This window comes from Recurvomyces mirabilis, assembly GCF_035927965.1.
Source record: "Recurvomyces mirabilis strain CCFEE 5264 chromosome Unknown scaffold_19, whole genome shotgun sequence".
In the NCBI taxonomy this organism is placed as follows: domain Eukaryota; kingdom Fungi; phylum Ascomycota; class Dothideomycetes; order Mycosphaerellales; family Teratosphaeriaceae; genus Recurvomyces; species Recurvomyces mirabilis.
This window is the reverse complement of record NW_027041953.1, coordinates 161,038-186,945: the sequence shown is the minus strand read 5'-3', so window position 1 is coordinate 186,945 and position 25,908 is coordinate 161,038. Positions and strand designations below refer to the sequence as shown.

The window sequence follows — 25,908 nt, the reverse complement described above, 5'->3', positions numbered from 1 at the left end:
ATGTATTGTTGGCGCTAAAATGTAAAGGTAGTGCGCCGCAGACGGGGAAGCGTGCTTGCCAAAACGGGCTTTACCATTCACCTCCATTCGTAGACTCCAAATTCACGCGATTCAAGCACCCTGGGGGTCAAGTGTCGCTGGTAGTGGTAATAGCATACGCCAATATCTCAGGAGAGCTGCCATAGAAGGCGCTACCATGATACTAACCCCAGCACATCTACATGGAGCCTGCCAATCAGCGCCACCTCAACAACCTCTGTAACCATCCAGCCCCCTCATGCATCCTCCTCATCCTCGTCTTCATCCTCGCCAACCAACACCCCCCCCCAATCTCCTCAACCATAGCCGCGACCTCCTCCGACGCCCCCATAAAACATCCACCTCAAAACCCCCCCTAGCCCTCAACCCCCCAAACCCCCTCAAAACCTCCACCAAATCTCCACCACCCTCATAATCAAAAACATCATACACCACAGACAACCCCCCCACCACTATCCCACCCCTGACCTTACTCCCGACGATCTCGACAAACGTCTCCACCATCTCCGCCGTGAAATCCGCAGGCCACATATCCGACCCCGGAACCCCAAGCCGCTCATGCTGATCATTTACTTTACCCACCGTAACCCACAGCTGCAAGAACTTAACATGACGCAAAAAGTCACACTCCTCCACCGCCCCCAAATCCTTCCACGACTCCTCCGTGTCCTCACACTCCTCCGTATAGAATTCGATCTGGAATAACGTGGAAACATACAACACGGGCTTCGCCTCCACAAGAATCTGTTTGCAAGTCCTCAACAGCGCGATCTTATTCTCCTCGCCAATGAATTCCCGGTCGGAGTTGCTGTAGTCTTTGCAGTAGACGTTTTCGGGGCGGGAGATGTCGAGGACGCAGGGGATTTTCTCGCCGGCGGAGGCGAAGAGGTGGGTGTAGATCAGGTGGCGGGTTTCGAGGGGCAGGCGGAGAAAGTAGTTGGGTTTGGAGGTGGTCGGCATGATGGTGATGTTTGCTGTTGATGGAGTTTCGACAGTTGTGTTTGTGTCTGCTGGGTGTAGATAATCAGAAGATGGTAGAAGGGAGGCAAGTCTTGGAATATATAGTAGGATTTTTCGTTCTCTGCTTGGAGCGAGAAGGTGACATTCAGCGTCCGAGAAATTGCAGTGACATGTAGTCGAGTGTGAATTCCCGACCATCATGGACTCAAATCCGATCTTGGACAGGCTACGTACTCAGGATAGCTCGCACCCGCAATCGCAGCCTATACCACTCCCACCTTCCCACAACCACAATAACCGTCCCATCTCCTCAATTTTCCACCTCCATCCCTCAAACCTGCACGCCACCCTGTCCCTCCTCCTCACTACCCTCCCCACTCCCGCCTGCATCGAGCACACAAACCGCCTCCTCCGTCCCGAAAACTCTCATTCGATTGCCATAGACACGCCAGAAATCACTCCCGAACCCCGGCATCCCGTCTTCCACCCTTCCCGCAGGCGGAGGCACGTATCGATGCTTGAGGTTCTTGGGATCGTACTTGAAGGAGTCGTCTGGGCCGCTAGTACCAGCTACTGTTGGATCGCCGCGACGTTTCCATTTCGCGCCTGGGACGGAGGGCGTGAAGCCGTCTTCTGCTACAGCAGTCGCTGAGGAAACGGAGGAAGTGGAGGGGTCAGAGATGGTAAGGGGGTTGATCTCGACTGGTGTGTCATCCCTGGAGTTCTGTCCTGCTAGGGTCCAGGTGTTGAGAGAAGGGTCGTTCGCGTTGGCGTCCACGTCGACATACTGTCCTGCCTTCTCTAGCTTGCTGCTCAGGCGGACCGCCACACCAGCGGTGAGATAGCTGTCGAAACCAGCTTCATGGAAGGCTTCGACGTCCTTGTACTTTGAGTGCTCGGCCGCGAGCTCGATGGTGGGAGTCTTCTGCTCACTCAGCTGCTCCGCGATCTGCTCGAGTGAAGACGCAGGGCTGATATCGCCGCAGTTGTGGGTGGACATGTACTTCGTGTCGACGATGGTAGGCCAGTGCGAGTGGAGCTTGCGCTGATACTCCTCGACGGTGTCCGGAAGAGGGCCGATGAAAGTGCGGTAGATGTAGATGAAATCCAGGAAGCAATTGTGACCGACCAAGACTCGCGGATTTCGATACATCAGAGCGTGAGCGCGGTGGAACTGCGATTTGAATTCATCCATGTCTGCGAATATCTGCTCGCCGGTCACTGGATACCTGGCGCACTCTCTCAGATCAAGTCGAGTGATATCGCTGCCCATCAAAGCTTCGATGATCCATCTGAAACCCTTCTGCCGGTTGATACGCTCATCTGAGTCCCGCTTGCGACCGGCAGCGATACTATCCTCGCGCTCCTTGTCGAAACGCACGATCTGCACGAAGCCACGCTTGCTCACCGTTACGAGATCCGGAAATTCAGCCCTCACGAGTTGGTGAACAAGACGCTTCTCGAATCGTGAAAGCTCAGCAGGTGCTTCGGCATCCTTAACGATCTCAGCACCGACAGGAGCAATGTTTACATAATTCGTTGCTTCGTAAGTTGGCGAGGCGAGCCAGCCACGGATCTCGGACCTTACTCGCTCGAGGAAAGCAAGGGACTCGAGTTCGGTGGGTTTGATCTGAATATCGGCTAGGGCGCTCTTGTCCTGGCGTTTGGCATGCTTGTCTCGAGCTTCGCGTGTCTCGAGGCGGGAAAGGTACGGCACGCCATGGGTGTAGGGTCGCGCCATATCAAAGCCCACCTTGAGCAAGAACTCTGCTGCACCGGACTGGTAGCTGAAGATGCGTTCGATATCGAGACCGCGCTCAGCGATGACGGGGCTGAGGTCGAAGTTGTAGGGTTTGAGGATGTATTTCTGATTTGCCACATCCTGCTCGACACACGTGAGGCCGAATTGCAGGATTTGGTAGCGCTCGGCGGCTTCTTTCGTCTCGGTATATCGTTGTTGGAGAGTTGGTTTGCCTTGGCTGTGGGCGCCTTTGGATGGCACGCCACTCAATTCGAGATCTATCGCCACGAAATGTGCTTCGCTGATATCTGTGAGGAGGTCCAAGAGGAGTGGGTAGAAGGACACCTTGTCGACGTCCATTTTGCTGGCAGTAGACCTTGCTTGTGGCAAGATACTCGAAGATGCAGAATGGTGTGGTGGAAGAAGAAATTGATGGAAGGAAGTAGGTAGCAGTCGTGTTATGAGTCGGAAGAGCGAAGTCTTGATTGAGGAAGGAGTAATGGAGAAGCCAACTTGCCGTTGAGTATGCTTTGCAGTGCGTTGCTCGCCGTCTGTAGTCAGGCGTGGTGTGTATGAGAAGTGGCGTCGTGCAGAAGGTAGTCGGTGTAAGTGAATGCTTCTGCTTACCACCACTCGATTCGTGCCTGCCTTCAATCGAACAGCATGTTGCATGTGACCGTGGATCGAATGAATGACTCCTCTGCCTCCTCGCTCGAAACCGCCTCCTGGTTGAAGCAAGTGTCGGATCTTCCCACCATTGATGATAGCAGCAAACATTTCTCAAACGCGTTTCTGCGCGTCATCTACACGCTGTGGGCACGTGCACCCAACCTCGGCCTGTCGCATCTCGCAATTCGCATCTCAAGAGTCCAACCTTCGCGTTTAGACGGTAGACGAGCAAGTATCTGGTCTAAGACAAGACTGGCTACAATGGCGACGACGTTGACCTCGACCTACCAGGATACACAGTACATTTCCAGCTCCATCTCCAGCCTCTCGCGATCCCGATCCACCAACTCACTGATCGTCCGAACATACAAGGAAGCCACTCAACTATACCTCACGAAACGATTCAAAGAAGCTCTTGAGACGCTAGAACCGATCATCAGTGCTCCACGACCGGACGAACCGCAGAATGGGGAGAGCAATGGAATCTCGGCCGCTCCCATCGCGCAGAGCTCGAAGGGCACAAGGACGAAGGTCTGGGTCTTCTACTTGAGTCTGCTGCATGCGATCGTCGAGCTAGGCGCGGAGGAAGGAAAGCTGATCTTCGGGTCAGCACGGTGGCGGCAGCTAGCAGCCAGGGCGCGAGAGGGCTCGGTGTGGGAGGAGATTGTCAAGGCTGGCTATGCGGGAGAAGAGGGAGAGGTGGATGCGGATGTCGTGGTGAACCTGGCTACACTACTGCTAGGACATATGAGCCATCAGAAACTCACTCAGCAGAAACTCGAGGCATGGTTGACGACGACGAGCGATATGGGAGGCCAGCATGTTTCGTTCGCAGACGGCACGATGAGTCCTGCTCCGAACGGCAATGCTGGACCTAAAGCCCTGGCTACTCGCTTAAAAATACTGGAGCTGTACGCGCTACATGTGCTACCTGCGAATGGAGAGTGGGAGTATGCGCAGCAGTTCATCGAGTTGAACGACTCGCTAGATGAGGAGAGGAAGGAAGCATTCTCACATGCTCTGCAGGAGTTGCGGGAGGAGAAGGATGGAACGGCGCAGAGAGAGCGCGAGCTGAACGAGCAGAGAGAGCGAGAGATGGAAGAACGGAGACTGGAGGAAGAACGACAAAGAGTCGAGCAGGAGAGGGAGGCCGAGGAGAAACGGAAGCAGGTGGAGCAAGAGCGAGTTGCTAAGCCGATGAAAGATAGCGGGAATGCGAAGCCGACTGCCAATAGCTCAGCCGGCTCTGCTAAGCCTCCAGCAAACGGCACGACCAAACCAGCCCCATCACCCACCAGCCGCATCCCACCCGCAAGAAATCCCCGCAAACCACCACCACCTCCACCAACAACCCTCTACCGCCGCGCCACCTCCGCACTCGGCGACTTCCAGCAGATGGTGCTACAAGCCAGCCGCAACATGACAGGCGGTGGCCGATTCTCCTTCGCAGCTTTCCGATTCCTGATGTTTTTGGTCGCTTTCTTGGTCGTGGTGGCGAGACGGGACGTAAGGGTGAGATTGAGGAGGTTGATGGGGAATGGGTGGGGAAAGGTGAGGAAGACGGTGGGGATGGGGGTTAAGGTTAGTTACCTTTGAGTTGCTTATTTATGGCTTGCTGTGAGAGCGAATCCGTATGATCTTATTCGCGCCTGCCTATACGTCCTTCAAATGCGAGGTCCTCAGCTTGTACGCGTACGCCTCCTTCGACAGCCCTCGATTGTTTCGGTTGATCGCCTAAGCCAACACGTCCTCGGGAAACTTCGCAAACGCGATCCAGCTCTGGCAATGGCAACCCAATCTTTGCCGTGTCGAGGCGTCCGCAACAGAAGAGGATGGAACGTTGTCGCGCGGCTTGTCAGAGGCTAAGAAGCAGAGCTTCCATTCCTCGCGCACCTCCGGATACTCGTGAAGTCGGCCGTATGTCTTCGAGTAGGTCAGTCTTCGACGCTGGCCGAAGCTTTGTGTGGCGGCTCGGTTACTCGAGTGGTGATGAGATTATGCGGGTGTTCCCTTTTAATTTTATCGCCGCTTCGATCCAACTTCGATCTTCAGAAACGCGTGGCAAGGCAACCTGGCAGGTGGAATAGGAGATCCGCGAATGTTAAGTTTGCACGAGCTTTACGCATCGCCGATCTGCTAGGGAACGCCGCCGGCTTGTCAACAAACTCCTTCAGATTACTAGCTTTGTCGCGGTTACTAGCCGGCTGAGCCAAGTATGTAGGGTTGATGTCGAGGTTGGGGTGTGCCTCTGGAGAGCCGGTCGAAGCTCGCGATCCTGCTTCTTAGTACCATATCTACTAGTATGCTCCGGGTGGCGGACGTATACAAAAGCGAACAGTTCCACGCCCTGCAGGCGTGCCAAAACGGCTTTTGAAATATTGGTGGCGGTAGCGTTGGCCCTTGGGCGGACATCCCTATGTACTTGGATATGCCCCTCGGGTTTCTTCATCCAATGGTTTTGATTCCAAGCTTTTCAGATGTAAACAGCAGCGTAATCGGCGGTGGTGTGTAGACTATGCAAAAAGTTGATGTTCTCGCCACGTGACCGTGTTCAATCGAGGAGGCACGACGAGTTGTGAGCTTCGTTCCCGAGACTAGACACCGACTGCCAAAACACCGAGCAGGGCCATGCACCACTGAGAAACACAATACTCTGTTTGACATAGTTATACGACAAAATAGCATCGCCTAGTGAAAGCACAGTCACTACTGGGACCAAAAGCGTGTGCTACCACTGCGTGGCAAGCATCGATAGTCAGAACTCCAACACGAGTGCTTACAATAATCATACCGAAGACCAACAAGACTCAAGCGATCCCTTCCTAAGACCATCATGGCGATGGTGAAGTCAAGTCGGCTGGCCGCCAGCATATACCGGACACAACCGACAATCCTTCTAGGCCTCGCACGATGTTATATGGTGACCAGCGTGCAGGCCAAGCGCTTCAGAAATATGACCACTGTAATCGATTCCAAGATATATGGCAATGTGTTCGCCACACCGGAGGTCAAAGCGATATGGTCCGACAGACAGCGAACAAATTATTTCCTCTTATTTGAGGCTGCCTTGGCTAAGGTCCAAGCCGAGATAGGTATCATACCACAAAAGGCAGCCGACACTATCGTCAAGCACTGTAACGTGGACGATTACGATTTCGACGAACTACGAAAGAAAACAGAACTTATTGGCTATCCGGTCTTACCTGTAGTTCAGCAACTAGTGGCAAAAGTCAATGCGGTAGAAGCAGGACTCGGTGAGTGGGCACATTGGGGCACCACGACCCAGGATCTGACTGACACGGCTGTCATACTACAACTCCGAGATACCCTGATTCTGGTCGAGAAAACTCTCGACAACATTATCAAGGCGCTGAGGAAGCTGTCTGAGAAGCACAAAGCAACGCCCATGGCGGCACGATCAAATTTGCAACAAGCTGTGCCAATATCCTTCGGCTTCAAGATGGCGAGACTACTGGCTTGCTTTGAGCGCCACAAGGAGCGTCTTGCAGAATTGAAACCTCGTCTACTCGTTCTGCAGTTTAGCGGCGCTGCCGGCACTCTTGCGACCATCACTTCAGCATCCTCGCACAATGCTCCAGATATGGTCGATGGCATACCACTTGGCTTGCGTTGCCAGATACTTCTAGCGGCAGAACTAGGCCTCGCTGTGCCTGAGATAGCATGGCATACTGAGCGGGACAATCTGGCTGAGGTATCGAACTACCTCGCTGTGCTGACGGCGACATGTGCAAAGTTCGCCACTGATCTGAAAGTCATGATGCAGCTGGAAATTGGCGAGGCTCGAGAGCCGTATGTGCCACATCGTGGCAGTAGCTCTACTATGCCGCAGAAGCGTAATCCGGTTGGCTGTGCGTACATTTGTTCGATGGCCAGTACCGTACGAGGAATGGCTAGTAGTATGGTCGAGGCTGTCGTGGCGGATTTTGAGCGCAGTACTGGTCCTTGGGAGATTGAGTGGATCGTGCTGCCGCAAGTTGTGGGTGCACACCGTGGATTCATTCAAGTCATCTGCTGATCTTTCTCTCCCAGTGTGCTCTTAGTCAAGCTTGTCTCGAGCAGACGCACTATCTCCTCGACGGTCTAGAGGTAGACGAGGAGGGTATGAAGCGCAATCTGGCACTCACGAAAGGCAACGTCGTAAGCGAAGCCGTGATGATGGGTCTAGGCAAGGCCATTGGCAGGCAATGTAAGCATCCGCAATATCAAGAACCTAATACCAGATCGGATATTGACATGTCTTATCAGATGCACATGATCTTGTGTATGACTTGTGTCGAAGAGCCCAGCTCGAAGACAAGTCGTTGCTCGAACTGTTGTGCCAGCATGAGACCGTGAAGAAAGCAGGCCTCTCTGAAGAACGTCTAGCAGAGCTCTGTGATCCAACCAACTATCTTGGTCTGAGCGAAGTGATGGTTGATCGTGTGCTCGATAGACGTGTGTAGCATGCGTGCAAGAAATAGAGTCACGACCAATTCTGTCATTTGTTTACCTTATAGCTTACTGTTCTTCACAGACTTGCGGTCTCTATTCTGCTGCATTACCTTCAAGAGGGCATACATGCTCTCAACACGAGGCATCACAACGCCTTTCTCCCTTGCCATCCGCAGAGGATTGCCAAGAATGACTTCGAGTTCCATGGGACGACCCTCGTCCCAATCTACAAGCATGCTTGATCTGTTACCTTCGTATCCGGTGTTTCGCTGAATGGATCTCAAGAACTGTTCAGGAGTAGGCAAAGTAGGTGGCACTGCTGACTCCAATATAGTAGGGGCAGCTCTACGAAGCTCCCACATGACCGCCAGTAGGTGGTCCGCCAAGTTCTCGTCAAGTGTCATGCTTCGATTATCGGATCCGCCGCAAAGCACAGAAGTGCAGTTCATGGCTATATTGATGCCGACTTTCGACCAACGAATTTGTTGTATGCTTGTGGCGTCGTGTAGCTCTGCATCCTCTATCCCGCCTGCCTTGAGGAGTTCCACAAAGTGTGAGCAGGACTGCAGTACACTTTCTTCGCTCGTCGCTGATAGAGACTGCGCATCAGGCGATTTTAGGTATGGCCCCACTGACATCTTCGTCCATGCATGGTGCTTGATGACTCCCGGACTCTCCTGTACGGCGTGTGCATATGCGGCTGCAGTGAGAATGCGTGCCTGAGGGAATCGCGTCCTGTACGGTGCTTCATTACCCATGCCATTCTGCGCTAGCACAATGCTCGTGCCCGGGTCTACGAGTCCTTCTAGTATAACACTGTCATCGCGCACATCCGGGATTGCTTTCGTTGCCACCAGCAGGTAATCAAATTTCGACGTGGCCCGCTTTGCCTCACCAATATGGCGGAAGACCTGCTCCGGCCGAAAGCCTGACTGACCATAGACTGGACTGGTCAACTGGAAACCATGATCTTTGACAGCCTTGTAGTTTGAGCGACAAAGGGCGGAGACCAATGTATGCGGTGCGGTAGCAAGGCGAGAACCATAGAAGGCACCAATAGCTCCAGCTCCCACGATCAGTATTCGCGTTGGCATTCTGATCCTTTGTCGCGACCCAAGAGGTCCGTCTGCAGCATGAGGATGTCCTCACCAAGCCTGAGATTGTGCCGATTCGAGGAAAATTGAGAGACTATGCCTGATCCACGATGTCATTCTGGTAATTGCTTACTTCGGAAGCTAGCCGGCTCTCCTTCTCTACGGAAAAATCGATCGCATCTCATTGACATTGACATGCTGAGGTAAGAATGTGTTGGCGCTGCCACAGTAATCCCAGTGTCTTCCATCAGAGTCCTGACTCTCTACCACATGATCAAGAGGCTCATACTGCTTGCCCATGTTGATGTCGACGTCATGATTGCCATTGGCTTGCCAATTGCGTCCGGCTCACCATGCGATCAATGCCCAAGAACATCACCCCCTCACATCCCCATGCTTCCGAAGACTTTAACCAGCCACATCTCTGCTTTTACCCAGTAGAAAAGACGACTGCTGCAAACAGCCTTTCGACCAGAGTGCCGATGGCCGAACGTCTGAAATGCATGGCATCGTCACGACTCCTCTTGCGAAGGAGTCCTACCGGGGTGTCTCTAGGTAAGATGGGGTAGCGGTAATCAAGAGGTAGGACAATAGATATCTCAAACGACGAAAGGTTCTGGAAATAGTTGAGCCTGTCTTCTGCATAACTTTCAATGTTGCCTAGCATGTTAAAGATCCTCATCGGCCTGGCTGCGGTGGCGGCAGCAACGCCAACTGCATACAATGCTCGACCGTACTCACAGGTAGCCAAAAGACAAGCCTCATATGGCAGCAGCAGCAGCAAGCTCACCGTCGACCTTGGTTACAGCGTCTACGAGGGCTTCACGAACACTTCCGCCGGCCTCGACAATTATTATGGGTACGCTATGTACGTCCATTTACAGACTTGATTGTCGTGTTGACAAGAGACACAGCATACGATTTGCGTCGGCCCCGACAGGTAATCTGAGATTCCAAGCACCAATAGCACCAGAGTTAAACCGCTCGGCAACTATCACAGCAACGCAGTATGGTGCAATTTGTGCCCAGAGTCCGTCATCCGGTGCAGCCGGTTTCCGGCCCCAGAGCCAGGTCAATGCAAGCGAGGACTGCTTGTTCGTAAGTTTTGGTCAGGTCTGTATCGTGTTGCGTGGCGATGCTGACATGGTCACCTCAAGCTTAACGTGCAGACTCCGAGCAATGCAAGCGGACCACTCCCTGTCCTTGTCTGGATCCATGGAGGTCAGCAGTTGCTCTCATCAATCTGCTCTACGAAACCTGTACTGATAAGAGCCAGGTGGCTACGGTCAAGGCAATGGAAGGCAAGACTTGACGGCTATCATGGGCACAAACGGAAACTCCTTTGTTGGTGTCTCTATACAGTACAGAGTCAGTTACATCATCAAAGCGCGACGAACTCGGATCTAATATATAACACAGCTTGGAGCATTAGGGTTCGTCTCATCCGACGAGGTCTTCCGCAAGGGCGCTGTCAACGCCGGTATTCTTGACCAACATCTCGCGCTACAATGGGTCCAGCAGTATATCCATCTGTTCAACGGCGACCCAGCCAAAGTGACGATCAGCGGCGAAAGTGCTGGTGCTGGCAGTGTCATGCTCCAGGACATGGCTTACGGTGGCTCACTCGGCACGCAGCTCTTTCAGAACAGCGTTGTGGCGAGCCCATATTTGCCTATGCAGTACGGCTATAAAGACTGGGAGCCATCTCAAGCATACTATGCCTTTGCGACTGCAGCAGGTTGTGCACCGACGACCGCGTATGGTGCAAACCATACCACTCCTATTTTCGAATGCTTGGTCAGCAAAGATTCTGCTACGGTCATCAACGCTAGCGCTACGGTATCGCAGCTGGTGTCCTATGGTACGTGGGCCTTCCTGCCAGTCACAGATGGTGTCTTCATCCAGGATCTTCCTAGTCGACAGCTTGGTCGTGGTCAAGTGAACGGTCTGCGCATTCTTTCGGGCAACAATGCCAATGAGGGCGTGGGTTTCACCCCTCAGACCATAAAAACGGAGGATGATCTAGTTGCTTACCTTCGAGGACTCCTTCCGCTCTTCTCGGACAATGACATCGCAAAAGTGCTGTTGTACTACCCTTCGACCAATGCTTCTGTTAGTTCTTCGAACCCAACGTTCGCCACTACTGGCGACTCAGGTCCCACGGCACTCAATCAAAGCTCCGTCGGTACAGGACAACAGCAACGAGCAGACAACATATACGCCGAGACAACATTCGTATGCCCATCGTATTGGTTGGCCGAAGCTTACGGTAGCAGCAAGAGTGGTGGGGAGGCATGGAAGTACCAGTTCTCGATTCCTCCTGCTTACCATGGTGGAGATGTCTCAGGGTACGAACGCTCCAGTGTTAGTATAAGGCCAGCCTGCTGACCACCAGAAATCAGATACTTCAACTACCCAGGGCAAACCTACGACGTTGACTTCACCACGGCATTCCAGAAGATCTGGGGCAACTTCATAACATCCGATAACCCATCGATCTCGAACGCTATCGCCAATGGTATCACGACTTCGAATGTGTCTATCAACAGCGCAAGTGACTGGCCGCCATATGCTATTTACTCACCATATCAGCTCGATCTTAACACCACATGTCCCGGTATTGTGAACGGTATCTGTGGCGGGGCCAACGCTACAAACACGATCAGGTTGGCCAATGCATACACATGGGAGGGTGGCAGAGGCATGAGATGTGACTTCTGGAAGTCCGTTGGCGAGATCGTCCCTGAGTAGGTCAAAGACGACAGAACCTCGGCCAGAAGGTTCCGATGGTTGGTCTCATGACGCTGATAACCAGGTTGGATATAGCTAGTCCTGAGCATCTAGCAGCTACCAGACATTGATAAAGAACGTGACGAAAGTATGCGGGCGAAATTGATTACGCTAATGTCACTTCTCGCTCAAATTCTTTTCTCCGAAAGACCCCAGCCAGGCCTCCATCCCAGCCCTGATACCTGGCCATTCGGTACGAGGGATGAGGTAAAGATCCGTGGTCGTACTTCGCACCTTATCCCAATATCGACGTCGGGGTATCTCTGGCAAGCCTATGCCTTGCAGGACGCCATACCCACTCTCCAGCTCGTATTGCCCGGACTCTCCAACAACACTCGTGTATCCGTCGCACTTAAATGCACTCCGACATACCAAGAACATGCTCGCCACTCCGAGATCGACGCGTCTGCTCTGCTCTGAGAAGAACATGGTCGACTTCAACTCGGCGTGATTGCTTGGCATGCTAATGTAACCCCATCCTCGGAGATCGTTGTTCAAAGCGTCCCTGAATGTAAAGAATATCTTCTCCGAGTCTTGACCCTCACGACCGATCACGATGCGCAATTCATCCAGCGTCGCATCACGACTAGCAGTAAACTTCTCGAGCAGAGACTGGTTCGCTTTTTGCTTGGCTATTAACCACAGGGCCGGCAAGTCGCTGTTCTGTAGAGCACAGATTTTGTACAGTTTCCCTTGTATTGCCTCGTGGCGCAGGACTTTTAGCGACACATCGCACTTGGTCACATCGTCCTCGCTCCTGGTGACACGGATTTCCTGAGGCCAGGCGTCCATTGTGATGTCGTGCTGGTATGAGATCGCATAGAGGTTGAGGATACCCACCTCAGACAGATGATCGACTTAAGTTGTGCTTGATGTCGACATCACTTCTCTTGACACCGCTGCGCCACTTGTAACCGTGTTGGACATGATTTACTCAGAAGCTGTATCTTGTGGGCTAAATTGAGGTGGCCTGCTGACATAATGTTGGCTGAAATGGTGACCGCAAACACCCTTCATCTGCTTGTAGGTGCATAAGCGCTCGAGGTGCCTCAGCTAAAAGCTGAAGGGATAGCTGCCGCTGCGTCAGCCTGCGATGCTCGGATTTGAATAGAGATCGTGGGATACAGTCGTCTCACCTCAAACCTCTGGTCTGCCCAGAGAAGACAGCCATGCTTCAATGCAAGACTTTAACATACGCCATTGCTGGACTGTCGCAGTATACACATCAGTCGTACTGCTTTGTGTTCTGACCAGATGCTGATTTCGAAGTACGTTGACCAGACCGAACCCGAAGACTTTGTGCTCGCAACCAGGCATATTGGCCAGCTTGCTCATATGTAGTCGCAGCTCCGTATAGCCATCACAGTCGAACGCGCTCTTCATGACAAGGTAGATGACTTGAATAGTCATCTCAGCCGCATCGTCCGTGAAGAAAAGATAGCACTTGAGTGGACTGGTGGTCTCGGTCAATTCAATGCGACCCCATCCTCGAGGTCTGTCGTCTTGTGTGTCTTTGACCGTGAAGTGCACCTTCTGCGGGTCACCGATCTCCTTGGCGAGCATCTTGTCGAAGTGGTCGAAGTTTTCGATGTGTACTCCATATACTTGCTCGAGCAGGAGAAGGTTTGCCTCCTCACTTGTGATCGGCCACAACGCTAGCATGTCAGTGTGGCTCAGGGTCGATAAGTACACATTTTTACTCGGCACACTCGTTGTGTGCAGTCGAGCGACAAGACCGCGACTGCCCTCTCTTGCTGCAGAGCCATCGCGAAGTCCGGTAGGATTCATCTAGCTCGAAAGATCGTAAGGATTGCTGCCATCTGTGAGAGGCAAAAGCTTGGTACTTGCCAGCTTATACCTGATTGATTGCATGAGTACGCATACTAGCCTTCTTTGACGCAAGTAGGCTCTGTTCCTGTGGGACCATACTCTAGCTAGTGTCGGCCAGCCATAAGCAACAATGATGTCCCAGTACCGTCGGCATACCGTTACACACCCAATGGCTGAAGACAGCCAATGATGTTCTGTCGCCAATATCGTCTATTGCGGACCCAGCGGATAGCACGGTAGACGGCGACCTGCGAGCATGATGACTGCTACGTACGTATCTACGGTCAGTGGCGTCTGGAATGCTGTGTGCTGTGGCTTCGGCACCTCCTCGTTACGATGATGTGTCCCACACCGCTCGGGAGCAGGGATCGATTTGGACGATTACCGCATGACATCAGGATGTCACATTAAGTGTTCGAGCCTTTACCCGGATGCAGAAACAGGTGCTGAGTCGCGCGTGTTTATTATTCCTTGAAGGACGTCTTGGCGGCTGACTGATCCACGCGCTAGACCTGGTTCTTTGAGATCGTCTCCACTTGTACGCTCTCCCTGTTCACTACAAACGACATACATCAGGACAGCCAGCAATGCGAATAAAAATCGCTGCAAACCACCACCTGGGGGTATATGTGCAGCCTTGGGACTTCATTTGTCGTCACGGGAAAGCTGATGACTTTGCTTGCCCCGCGCAAAGCTTTTCCCAATGCCGAGCAAAATCGTAACTCAGGTAGGGCGTGAAGTACAAACGGGCTACCCTGAACAAGTAGGTATTCTGCTCTCTTCAAACGCATGGTATCTGTTCGCTGTTACCGGGTCTATACGGCAATCGCTGGATTGAACACTGGCACGACGATGGGTCCGGAGCATGACGAGGCAGTTTTTGAATTACGCAATAGGACTTCTGACCACCCCGAAGAGGATGGCACGCATATCTCTTCCCTGCCGCCCGTCGACGGCGGTAAAGGAGCATGGCTTGCCCTCGCGGGCGCCTTTACGCTGGAAGCATTAGTCTGGGGCTTTCCATACTCATTCGGCATCTTTCAAAAGTACTACCTGACTCACGAGCCATTTTCACGCAATCCATCTGCTATTGCGGCAACCTCTACGACAGGAACAGCTATAATGTTCCTGTCGTCGCCTTTCGTGGCTTTGTTGATCCAACGACGGCCAAACTTACGTCTGGCATCTGGACTCGGAGGTCTGGCCATTGTGGTAGCGAGTCTCCTGGCTGCAAGCTACTGCAACACTACTGCCGGCATTCTCGCCTGTCAGGGTATCCTGTATTCCATAGGAGGGCTATTTCTTTACTTTCCGGCCTTTTCAGTCATTGACCAATGGTTCGTGGCGCGCAAAGGACTGAGCTTCGGAATAGTTTGGACTGGGACGAGTGTAGCAGGCGCCATATTCCCATGGATCTCGCAGTGGCTGCTTGATGCATATGGCTTTCGAACGGCGCTCCGCGTGTGGGCAATTATCTTCGCCATTTGTGGCGCGCCCTGTCCATTCATTATGAGACCGCGTCTGCCGGCAACTAAGGGCGCAACCAGGCTGCCGCCCACGGACTGGAGCTTTCTGAAGCTGCCAGCCTTCTGGTGGTTCGAGGCTGGTGTAATATTGCAAAGCCTTGCATACTTTTGCCCTTCTCTATGGATACCAACATTCACGGTCGCGGTCGGCCTGCCAGATTTTACAGGCCCTTTGGCACTGTGTCTCATCAACGTTGCCGCATGTGTTGGGTACTTGCTGCAAGGTAGGCTCGTAGATCACTACAAGTCCACTACCGTGATCTTTGCAGCGACGGCTGTATCGATGCTGGCAATATTTGTTTTCTGGGGCCTTGCTAGCAGTCAGCCAATGCTGTACGTCTTTGCTATACTCTGGGGTCTTTCAGGATGCAGTCTCGCAGCAACCTGGGCTGGCTCAGTGAAGGATGTGCGTAGAAGGTGCGAAACAATCGATACAGGAATAGTTCTGTCCTTCATGTGTGTAGGAAAGGGTGTCGGATCTGTGCTCGCTGGACCAATAAGCGAAAAGCTGCTACAAGTGCAGCCGTGGCGAGGAGCTGGTTACGCATATGGCAGTGAGTTTGGAGCTATCATAGTGTTCGTAAGTGCAATAGGCTGGGCTCATCTCTGGAACATTCGCGAATTCATGCTGACACTGTTCCCAGACCGGTATCACGGCCATCGCAGGAGGTTGTGCTTGTCTTGGCAGAACCATGAAGATGGTGTGACGGTCTGCTGCATATCAGTAGCGATGTCGACATCCAAGCTGAAAGGTGGTCAATCTGCATGACATGGCTTGTGTCACTGATATTCTGTCTGCAAGTCTGATGTTTGCATAAGCTTGTTAATGGGGACATGGATTATGATACTCCATGCATCGAGTTATACCACCAGTAACCTCCATATGATACTATGATGCGCGTACTGGGCGAACGTCCCACGACGCCATCAGCCTCAAGACGATGGGTGCATACGCGTGAAACGAGCTGTTCACCATAGATAGACACGTGTGTCTATGTAACCCCTGAACCTGAGCCACGCAATGGAGTCAAGCAACACAAGCAATCAAGAGGACGGTCCATGCTACTTGCTATCGGCCAGTCAGGCTTCGACATCTGGGCCCCCATCGCTTATCTGTTCAGCCAAGGAATGCTTCCGAGCGCAATGCATGCCCATAGTGGTTTAGCTTCGTATCTAAGATTTGCAAAGTCACCACGAAGGTGCAGCTTTCCGACCCTATGCGAAAAAGGTACCCTTGCGACGGCATCACCGACTTCGTAGATCTGCACAGTCGCCTGAGTAGCACGCTGCAGAGTAAACGCAATGGCCGACAATTTTCAGTACTGTCACTAGCTAGCTACTGTGAATGGTCAGTCGGGGTGTTGAGACGATTGATGGTTCTCCAAGCCAGTCAATCTCCAAAACAGATGCGCTTGACTCAGCTCGTCGCAACTCCTGCCCGGCTCGTGATAGCAGGCGAGCTTGGATGTTGCAAGGCGCTTGAGTATATGTATCGTGCCGTCTTCGTGTTCCATTCATATTATCGTCCACGCAAGTATTTCGCACCATAGAGACGCAGCTACTACACCGCCAGGTCTTGCAACAACTCCTAGACACGATAACAGACCATCCTCAATGCTCATTCCGACCCAAACACCGGCGGAGAGGCCGTTCTCTCTCGAACACGCCATGCTGCATATGCGAGCTTTGGGATTCGCTAGTACTTCCAACATCACCTGCGCAGCACCTCAGCCTGGCCTCGTCGGCGAGCCTATCACTGGTTCCTTGACCTTTCACCACATCATGATCCTGATAGCGGCTGCATGTATGGGTGTCACAGTCCTCAGCACGATCTACGCATCTTGGACCCATCTCCATCGATACACTATACCACAGGAGCAACGTCAAATCCTGCGCATCATTAACTTGCCTGCGGCATACAGTATCTTCAACTTCCTCGCACTGCTATTCTACAACGACTACTACTACATAGCACCAATCGCCGGAGTATACGAGGCCTTCACAGTTGCTGCGCTTTTCCTGCTGATGCTCGAATTCGTTTGCCCGGATGGAACAGATCGGGAAAAGTTCTTCGACGCTCTGCCTGCAGTGGACAAGAAAGGCAATCCGGTTGGTGGTGGCAGTTTGCCATGGTTCAAGGTAAGTCTCAAAAAAGTATGAAGCCTCTTTCGAGACATGTTCTGACAATTTGTGCAATAGCGAACCTGGGCGCAGGTTTTCCAGTACCCTCTCAGTAAACTGGTCTTCGTCGTCATCCAGATTGTGACGCAGTACTACCACGTGTACTGCGAGAACTCCTTCAGCCCGAAGTACGCTCATCTCTGGCTGACGATCGCCGATTTCCTGTTCGTTGGTGGCGCGCTGGGAGCTACCATCAAGTTCGTTCAGCGCATGGGGAAGGCCAAGGCTTTCAACATAAACCAGAAAATACGAGCGAAGGTCTACTCGTATATAGGCATACTGGTGTTCCAGATGCTGCAGGATATTGTGTTCGGCCTCCTCAATGGCAAGCTATTTAACCCTTCTAAAAAGGTCACCTATAACGACATCAACTTCGGCATCCCGGCTTTCCTCACATGTTTGGAGACAGCCATATTCTCCTTCATCTTCATGTGGGCTTATAGCTCCAAGGAGTACTCTGAAGGCCGTCGCATGGATCGTTTCGGCCAAGCGCCAGCAACACGCACTAAGACCTTCAAGGCCATCTTCGATGCTCTGAACCTGTCGGACATTGTTGCCGGCACAGTGATTGCGATTGGATCGCTAGTCATGCGTATTCAGAGTCGATATGGTGGCAGCTCGACGCCACAGCGCGAGAAGCTCATGCAGGATGGGGTGGGCATGGAGCCATTGTCAAATCGCAACCGCATGCGTGGCTACAGTGGAGGATCAGACTTCGACGACCAGTACACCCCGCCACTGGACACCCAGTATGACGGCCGCACGACATACGCGCCTGCCATGCCACAGGCCACGCGCGATCCCTCGCCTCCAGATCGTACGAGGACGTTTCGAGCGGATGGGTTGAGACCACAGGAGTATCAGCCTTTGACACGGTCGAGAGATCATAGTCCTAGCGGTGGGGCAGAACAGTACCCAAGGAACATGGTCTAGAAGCGCAATCTTCGTGTTTAGCTGGCCGCTTTTCTTCATTAATTAGCTTGTGTCCATTGTATAGTATCCGTTATATTTGGCTCATGTTCAGACAGTTCGAATTGTCTACCACGGTCTTAGTTTTGAGGCCGATGCCGGCTTTGGGGTTGGATTCACAAATGTCCGCACAAGGCTGCCGAGAGAGTTGACTTACCGCACCGGACACACTTCATCTATGGTCCAATATGCTCATGTCTCGTGTGTACCTAATCTGTAGCACCAACAGCAGAATTTGGAGATTCTGATGCTCCATACGCTGAACTTGTCATCCCACGCAAGCGACCTCGCACGCCAAGCCAGCTTGACACTTCATACAGTGGGACTCCCATCTAATGTGGGCCGTCGATACACTTCTATCCATCTGCTTTTGGATTACATTTTAGTAGCTATTCATTTATCTGATCTTCGCCTCGACGCTTGGATGATCTGATAACAACAGAGACATTGTGGTCCTTGCACTGTTCATGTGGCGCCGCTTAGTTCTACCTCATTTTATATGGCAGGCCACGATACACAATATGGAACACTCCCGTCCCAACAGCAGCAACATGACATCTCGACTGACGAAATGGCGGTAGCCGACACAGCAGCGCTGGCGAGTTCGGCGCACGAGGAGATACCGCTGCGACGGACGAGCAGCAGGCCTGAGAAGGCGAAGAGTGTAAGCGGCGTGGAACATGATGATGACCAAGACTTGGAAGCTGCTGCACGACCCGAGACGCCGGCCAGCATTGAGAGTGCGCAAGTCGGTGTCAAGCGTGCAGAAGCTATCGCGTCAACGTGGTCGAAGACGGCACTATATGTTGCATACCTCGGTATCGCGCTAACAGCATGGGCGACCTCACTGGAGAGCCAGACAACCGTCAATCTGGCAGTCTATGCCACCAGCGCTTTCTCCGCGCACTCGCTGGTGTCAACTGTGATGGTCGTGCAAGGCGTCGTGCTGTCGGTCGCGAAACCGCCCATGTCAAAGATCGCAGACGTCTTCGGCCGGTTCGAAGCCTTCAGCTTGTCAGTCCTGATCTATGTCATCGGTTACATACAACAAGCCGCTGCCGATAATGTCAAGACTTATGCGGCGGCGCAGATATTCTACTCCGCTGGTTCGACTGGCCTACAGATCTTGATCCAAATCTTCGTCGCCGACACCAGTGATCTTCTCAATCGCTCGCTTGTCGCCACATTGCCGGATGTGCCCTTCCTGGTCAATGTCTGGATTGGTCCGTCGCTGGCCGACACAATCTTAAAGAATTTGAACTGGCGATGGGGCTATGCGATATGGGCGGTCGTCCTCCCAGTGGCATTCATGCCTCTTGCTCTCACTTTGTGGATGACACAGCGAAAGGCCGCAAAGAAAGGGCTCTTGCCACCTTCGCCATTCAAGGACAAGACGGCAATGGAGGTGGCGAAGAGTCTGTGGTATGAGCTTGATATCTTTGGCCTTTTGCTGATCTGCGCTGGCTTCTCTCTGATCCTCATCCCACTCACGATTGGACCCTCTATATCCTGGGACAACCCAAGCGTGGTGGCCATGCTTGTGGTTGGTGCGATGTGTGTAATTGGTTTCCCCTTCTGGGAGAGCAGTAAGACACTTGCTCCACGAGCATTCTTTCCTCGAGCGCTGTTCAAGAATCGCACTGTTCTTGCTGGCCTGACGTTTGCATTCTTCTATTTCTGTAAGCACTCCCCATTCTTGACCTACCGACATGTGCTGATCAGAGACAGCTGCCTTCTATCTATCTATCCTACCCTACTTCCAGTCATACCTGCTCGTGGTGCACGGCCTCTCTGTTACTTCCGCCGGTCGCATCACACAGATCTTCACGTTTTCTGGCACTATTACAGCAATCCTTGTATCGTTCATCATCAAGTACACTAAGCGCTATCGAATACTGGTCACTGCAGGCGCCTGTATATATGTCCTTGGCCTAGTTTGCATGGTGTTCACCCGGACACAGAAGTCGTCTCTGCTGGCTATTGGAGCATCGCAGCTACTAGTGGGCATCGGAGGCGGAATGTGCCATGGTCCTGCGCAGCTTGGTGTACAGGCTTCGGCAAGCCACTCAGAAGTAGCTGCAGCCACGGCGGCCTTCTTGACTTTGCTTGAGATCGGTGGTGCAGTCGGCTCAGCGATATCTGGTGCTGTCTGGAGTGGCAATATTCTCACGAAGCTTGAACTATACTTGCCACCCGAAACACAGGATCGAGCAGTCGACATTTATGGAAGCATAAGTCTAGCCTCGACTGGCTGGCCGATGGGTGACCCTACTAGGGAAGCCATCAACCTAGCATATCAGGAGACGATGACGAAGATACTTATCATAGCGGTGTGCATGGCGACACCATGCATCTTCCTTAGTCTGATGATGAAGGACTACAAGCTGGACGAGATCGAACAGCATGTCACTGGCGTTGTCATAGGGAGTACGCAGGACGCGACATACACTGCGGAGGCTGGACCTTCAGATGAGTCTACGGTCAGACTACTGGGCGGCGGAGGAGATGATGGTGACGATGATGATGATGACGAGACCTACGGTAGTACGAACGGTAACGACAGACGTGACAAGCAGACGGGCTCATTGTTTGGTGGCAAGCAGGTGAAGCGAGCATGAGCGCGCGTGTTGATATTTTCATCATGGCATTGCGCGGCGTTGAACGGTGTGACCTTTGGATACCCACGAGAGCATTAGCGATGCATGGTCGCGAGACACACTTTGTTCATGAGCATAGCACAGAATACCTGTAGACACGAAGACCACATTATTGCTTACGATGCTACGTTCTTTGATGATTTCCTTCACAATCCAACCTCAGGTACCCCATATTTTTTGATTTCCGGCCCAAGTCAATATACTTGCGTGACACGCTACGGAAGCCTCTCAGCGTCTCGCTTGGCCACACCTGCATCCACAGCCCTTAGCCGGTGCAGCATTCTGGGCCGCTGGCAGCACTTCACCGTCGCCGATCTTTCCTCGGAACTTGCGCGTCTTCTGCTTTGATAGCTTGCTTCACTTCGACCATCACCCGGGACTTATTCGTCTTGAGATCGCGAAGCATTAGTGGGTGGACGATACAGCGGTGCCTTGCTGCGTGCTTTCCCCGCCACGGGACGAGACGAGAGTGGTGACAGGCAGAGTGCGACACTTTTGGAGCGATACCAGGACGAAGTGAGCCTTCACTACACAGATCTCGTGATTCTGGTGTTCGCGTGTCTTTGGCCAATGGATGGTGCTTGACATGTGCTGAGCTTTACAGGACGTCGTACCGATTAGCGCCGGCAGCAGCAATCTATCTCTCTCTCTCTCTCTACACTCGCTCGAGACCACGATCGCGACTACTTCTTACCACGATATCCAAGCGATCACCCTGGAGGAGCAGTCATTGAATACTAGCGAGAAGCTCCGCGCAGAGGGACAATGGTTGTCGCCACGATAAAGTACGCAACATGTCCTCTGCCTCCCAACCTAGCAATCCTCTGCGACTCGCTGCCACACGATACTCGCCCAAGATTGGCCTGTTGAAGACGCCTTCAGTACTAAGTGTCAATGCCAAGATCTTCGAAAGCGAGTTCTGCAAGGACAGGACGATGAAGTTGGATCAAGATGGGACAATACATATACGACAGAGCGTCGCTAATCATATACGTGGTGCAGATGCGTGGTCGTGGGTGACGGTGCGGTCGGCAAGACGTGTTTGCTCATCAGCTACACAACCAACAAGTTTCCTTCGGAGTATGTGCCGACGGTCTTTGACAACTATGCGGTCACGGTGATGTATGTGCCTAACTATACGAGATGAAAGTAAGTCAAAACTAAATGTGATCAGGATCGGCGATGAGCCATATACACTTGGTCTCTTCGATACTGCTGGACAGGAAGATTACGACCGCCTCCGTCCACTCTCATACCCACAGACAGACGTCTTCCTCGTCTGCTTCTCCGTCACATCACCCGCCTCCTTCGAGAACGTTCGAGAGAAGTGGTTCCCGGAAGTGCATCACCATTGTCCGGGTGTGCCATGTCTTATAGTAGGCACCCAGACCGATTTGCGAGACGACCCGCAAGTGAGAGACAAGCTGGCGAAGCAGAAGATGCAGCCTGTAAGAAAGGAGGACGGTGAGAGGATGGCGAAGGACTTGGGGGCGGTGAAATACGTGGAATGTTCGGCACTCACGCAGTACAAGCTCAAGGATGTCTTTGATGAGGCCATTGTAGCAGCTTTGGAACCACCAGTTGCGAAGACTGGAAAGAAGCGTGAGATGTCCTAGATTCAGGACTTGAGAGGCGTTTTACTGATATGCTTTTCACAGGGAAAGGCAAAGGCTGCGTTGTGCTATAGATGCAAGCGCGGACCACGACTTCAGCTCAGCGGTAAGGTGAAAGGCGTTCCGTGAGGCGTTGGTCAGAGGCGAATGCCTGGCGCTCGAACCTGGTTACTGTAGTCCATCTCTTATGTGCAATAACTTCGAACGAAGCTGCATTTGACCTATAGGTCCTTCATCACATCGATATACTCCCAGTCTGCTGGACTTTTCTTGCCCGGCTAGCAGCGGACTGCAAGCCGCGGCGTGTCCTATGCTAGTCCTGCCGAGCCAAAGTGCATATCAGGGATGGTCGAGAGGCATGTGACTGGTGCTGTGTGAAGATGACGTCGCGTTCCTTCCGCTTTGAGTTGGATTACTTTGTTTATTGACAGGCGCAGAATACTCGTTTTGCACTGACGCGACGAAAGTCGTAGATTCACAACGCACAGCCAGGTACACAATCGCCTTTGGACTATTGTTGAGATTCCCCTATTGTTGTCTTAAGTATACATATTTGGCTGCTCGGCACCATTCGCTGCAGCACAATGCAGATTCGATCCACTACGCCCTCCGGCGAGAGGACAACATCGCCAGCGACATCGAGAAGAAGTTCGCACAACATCGTTCAAGCACAATCTATCTCACAGACACCGACCATACCACAAGTAACACCGACCATACCACAAGTAACACCGTCTGCCAGCGCCTTCTTGCAGCAGGCTGCGATGATGAAGCGCTATCGGCTCGAGGGCAACGCGTTCTACCAACAGGAGGTGCACAGGCGACGGATCACACCACCCACAGGCACGCACCCTGCGCTTCGCACACGCAGCGACTCTGACAGCTTTTGTCCTTTGCAGCACGTTGAGATGCTTGATCCACGTGGCTCGACACTCACTACAATGTCTTCGTTCATCGATGCTGCCAATGTCGCGCACGGCCCTTCGCCACCCATGGGCCTGCTTCCCGAGAATGAGCGCTTTGCTGAGCCGACACATCGTGGCATTATCGAGGAACTCCGCGAGCAGTCCATACATGAAGCCTCCGGCTCGGAAGATGATCGTACACCTGTCTACCAAACGTACGCTCCGACCCCAAAACCAGAGAGCTCGGAATTCACAAGTCACACTCAGCCGACTGGACACAGGACACCACGCAAGTCACGCGTTTTCTTGCCGCGCAAAGATACTGGCACTCTACCAGGCAGCATCCCACCGAAGAGTCCGAAGAAGACATTCTTTAAGAAGCTAGGCATGAAGCGCACGAACACAACACCCTCTCCCTCTGTGAGCACTCTCACAGGCCATGAGGTATTCGTGGTAGACGAAGCTGGTATTCCAGTGAAGGCACAAGCAGTGTTGGGTGCATCTCCCTCGAAAGCCACTCTCATTCGCTCGCCATCGAAGCAGAAGAAGCTCTTTCCTTCTTTGCGCAAGGCGGGTGATGTGACGAGTGTTCCGCCGCCGACATTGCGCTCACCTACATCAATGACGAGCCAAGAGACCCCACGTACAGCAGGCAGCTTAACGAAGACACCACAAATTGCCTACACTGATCCGACGCACTACAGCTCTCTGAACAGCAGGCATATACCATCCCAGACCTTGTCTGAAATGGGTGCTCCTGACTCGCAGCAGGTAGCGAAGTGCGCCATTCAGCGCTCGCAGAGCCTCAAATACTTCGACTCTGGCGTACCACCTACACCACCAGCGAAGAACACCCCCCCAAACATTAAGGCTGCTCGTGAAGCTGCTGCGGCAGCTGGGACGCTCAACGTTCCTCCAAAGCTTACGGAGAGCACGCCTTCCAAGTCTCCTCTCGGTGTTATCAGCACAAGCGATCGCATCAGCCCAACTAGGTTCGGCAGCTACGCGCACAAGGAAACTGCCAGACTAGTTACCAAGCCCAGTATGTACTCGTTGCACGCCTCAGTCGTGCCCGAGGTCATGGAGGCGAGCACTTTCGAGGAGATGAAGGCCCGAATTGATGGGCTGGGTCTGGAAGGCTTCAGTTTGCCGGAGGAGACGCAGTACCAGCGTTCACCTGAAATGATCTATTCACCCAGCATCTACGGCAGTGAATGGGATGTTCGGCCGAGCATGACCGAGAAGAACTCGCGTGCGTCTAAACGCTTCTCAGTTCATGAGTTGCCTGTTCTGGCGGAAGTGTCTGCTGAGCGCGAAGGAAGCCATCGCGCCAAGCAGAGCTCATCTAGTGGTGGGACCATACCCGTCTGCTATCCCCACCTGGCGTCCGATCACGCCATGTCTGACTCGACACCTCTCAAGAGCGGTCATGTGAGGTCGAACACCAGCCCTGACCTTGAGCGTGTCAAGGGCGAGTCGCTGAAGTCGGAGATGCCTGTACATGGTCGTACACACTCGCGCGACCACAGCAATAGTCCGAGGCAATCGACCGACGTCAACATTTTCGCTCTACCTGCAGAAGAGCTGTATGACGCGGAACTTGCCTCGCCAGCGTCCAAATACTACCCAAGTGCTATGCCGTCTCCATTGCACTACCTGCCGGCTACCGTGTATACACCTCCTGTAAAGCGCACGAGAGAAGAGCTTTTCCCACCCACGAACAAGAACGAATCATCGTCTTGTCATGATAGTGGCCTAGGTATTTCGCATCAGAGATCTGCTTCGTCTTCGCCAGCTCGCAGTCAGAACGTGCTGCAAGGTGCGCCGAAGTGGCAGGCCCCATCCGACTCACCTCCCCTCTCCCACATGTTTCAATTCGGTAAGACGACCCAGAAGAACCTCGAACCGGAGAAGTCGGTCGCAAAAGAGGGAGAAAATTCCAAAATGGACAAAGTCCTTGCGATGCTCCAGACGATCTCGACCCGAAGCAACAAGGTCGAGGAGCTAAATGAAGAGATGCGTGCCACCAATATCAGTCTTGAGGGCCGCCTGGGTCGTATGGAGGATATGCAACGTTGTTCATCGCCGGGTAGCTCCTTTCTTGGTTCGGATGGGACTTCCAGCCAGCGAATGCAGGATGACAGATTGTCAGGGAAACAGCAGAAGCGTGTGTCGACCTCCGTGGCACACGATTTTTATCGTCTTGGTCAGACGCAGGATGTGCCGTCTTCGCCACTGATTAGTCTGTCTAGTGCGGATGAGGATGTGTTGGAGGACTCCATGGGTATTCACAACGTCGGAATCGAGACAGAGAACGAGGACAAGATTGCTGGACTTACGAAGGCTAATAGGGAATTGACTGATTTGCTGGCTGGGTTGGCCGCGCAATTGGCGGAGATGAGGAAGAAGTTGGATGAGCAGGCTGGATAGGTACTTTCCCAGGGATCTTGCCACAGTGTTGAGCTACTCAGGCGGGCTTTTG

General features: G+C 52.9%; 13 protein-coding genes across 13 annotated transcripts; 8 read left to right on the top strand and 5 right to left on the bottom strand.

The window, feature by feature from the left end:
- Positions 1–300: 300 nt before the first annotated feature.
- On the bottom strand, positions 301–999 carry LTS14_007104 (uncharacterized protein; the record flags this gene model as incomplete). The annotated part of the gene is made up of 1 exon (XM_064839796.1): positions 301–999. The coding sequence occupies one exon, from the start codon at positions 997–999 to the stop codon at positions 301–303; it is 699 nt and encodes a 232-aa protein (XP_064692555.1).
- Positions 1,000–1,330: 331 nt separating this feature from the next.
- LTS14_007103 (uncharacterized protein) lies at positions 1,331–3,100 on the bottom strand (the record flags this gene model as incomplete). Its single annotated transcript, XM_064839795.1, has 1 exon — positions 1,331–3,100. One exon carries the CDS (start codon positions 3,098–3,100, stop codon positions 1,331–1,333), a length of 1,770 nt encoding a protein of 589 aa, XP_064692554.1.
- Positions 3,101–3,403: 303 nt separating this feature from the next.
- LTS14_007102 (uncharacterized protein) lies at positions 3,404–5,318 on the top strand (the record flags this gene model as incomplete). Its single annotated transcript, XM_064839794.1, has 2 exons — positions 3,404–4,990; positions 5,187–5,318. 2 exons carry the CDS (start codon positions 3,404–3,406, stop codon positions 5,316–5,318), a joined length of 1,719 nt encoding a protein of 572 aa, XP_064692553.1.
- Positions 5,319–6,242: 924 nt separating this feature from the next.
- LTS14_007101 (uncharacterized protein) lies at positions 6,243–7,872 on the top strand (the record flags this gene model as incomplete). The annotated part of the gene is made up of 3 exons (XM_064839793.1): positions 6,243–7,406; positions 7,460–7,616; positions 7,676–7,872. 3 exons carry the CDS (start codon positions 6,243–6,245, stop codon positions 7,870–7,872), a joined length of 1,518 nt encoding a protein of 505 aa, XP_064692552.1.
- Positions 7,873–7,920: 48 nt separating this feature from the next.
- On the bottom strand, positions 7,921–8,955 carry LTS14_007100 (uncharacterized protein; the record flags this gene model as incomplete). The annotated part of the gene is made up of 1 exon (XM_064839792.1): positions 7,921–8,955. One exon carries the CDS (start codon positions 8,953–8,955, stop codon positions 7,921–7,923), a length of 1,035 nt encoding a protein of 344 aa, XP_064692551.1.
- A 653-nt stretch (positions 8,956–9,608) lies between these two features.
- Positions 9,609–11,706, top strand: LTS14_007099 (uncharacterized protein; the record flags this gene model as incomplete). The annotated part of the gene is given in 4 exon segments (XM_064839791.1): positions 9,609–9,823; positions 9,840–10,053; positions 10,375–11,303; positions 11,358–11,706. 4 exon segments carry the CDS (start codon positions 9,609–9,611, stop codon positions 11,704–11,706), a joined length of 1,707 nt encoding a protein of 568 aa, XP_064692550.1.
- A 156-nt stretch (positions 11,707–11,862) lies between these two features.
- Positions 11,863–12,537, bottom strand: LTS14_007098 (uncharacterized protein; the record flags this gene model as incomplete). Its single annotated transcript, XM_064839790.1, has 1 exon — positions 11,863–12,537. The coding sequence occupies one exon, from the start codon at positions 12,535–12,537 to the stop codon at positions 11,863–11,865; it is 675 nt and encodes a 224-aa protein (XP_064692549.1).
- Positions 12,538–12,794: 257 nt separating this feature from the next.
- Positions 12,795–13,407, bottom strand: LTS14_007097 (uncharacterized protein; the record flags this gene model as incomplete). The annotated part of the gene is made up of 2 exons (XM_064839789.1): positions 12,795–12,895; positions 12,942–13,407. The coding sequence occupies 2 exons, from the start codon at positions 13,405–13,407 to the stop codon at positions 12,795–12,797; spliced, it is 567 nt and encodes a 188-aa protein (XP_064692548.1).
- A 1,020-nt stretch (positions 13,408–14,427) lies between these two features.
- On the top strand, positions 14,428–15,502 carry LTS14_007096 (uncharacterized protein; the record flags this gene model as incomplete). Its single annotated transcript, XM_064839788.1, has 2 exons — positions 14,428–15,183; positions 15,467–15,502. 2 exons carry the CDS (start codon positions 14,428–14,430, stop codon positions 15,500–15,502), a joined length of 792 nt encoding a protein of 263 aa, XP_064692547.1.
- Positions 15,503–16,715: 1,213 nt separating this feature from the next.
- LTS14_007095 (uncharacterized protein) lies at positions 16,716–18,215 on the top strand (the record flags this gene model as incomplete). Its single annotated transcript, XM_064839787.1, has 2 exons — positions 16,716–17,240; positions 17,301–18,215. The coding sequence occupies 2 exons, from the start codon at positions 16,716–16,718 to the stop codon at positions 18,213–18,215; spliced, it is 1,440 nt and encodes a 479-aa protein (XP_064692546.1).
- Positions 18,216–18,750: 535 nt separating this feature from the next.
- LTS14_007094 (uncharacterized protein) lies at positions 18,751–20,869 on the top strand (the record flags this gene model as incomplete). Its single annotated transcript, XM_064839786.1, has 2 exons — positions 18,751–19,930; positions 19,980–20,869. The coding sequence occupies 2 exons, from the start codon at positions 18,751–18,753 to the stop codon at positions 20,867–20,869; spliced, it is 2,070 nt and encodes a 689-aa protein (XP_064692545.1).
- An 833-nt stretch (positions 20,870–21,702) lies between these two features.
- On the top strand, positions 21,703–22,524 carry cdc42 (GTPase Cdc42; the record flags this gene model as incomplete). The annotated part of the gene is made up of 3 exons (XM_064839785.1): positions 21,703–21,848; positions 21,911–22,030; positions 22,083–22,524. The coding sequence occupies 3 exons, from the start codon at positions 21,703–21,705 to the stop codon at positions 22,522–22,524; spliced, it is 708 nt and encodes a 235-aa protein (XP_064692544.1).
- A 581-nt stretch (positions 22,525–23,105) lies between these two features.
- Positions 23,106–25,856, top strand: LTS14_007092 (uncharacterized protein; the record flags this gene model as incomplete). Its single annotated transcript, XM_064839784.1, has 1 exon — positions 23,106–25,856. One exon carries the CDS (start codon positions 23,106–23,108, stop codon positions 25,854–25,856), a length of 2,751 nt encoding a protein of 916 aa, XP_064692543.1.
- Positions 25,857–25,908: the final 52 nt, after the last annotated feature.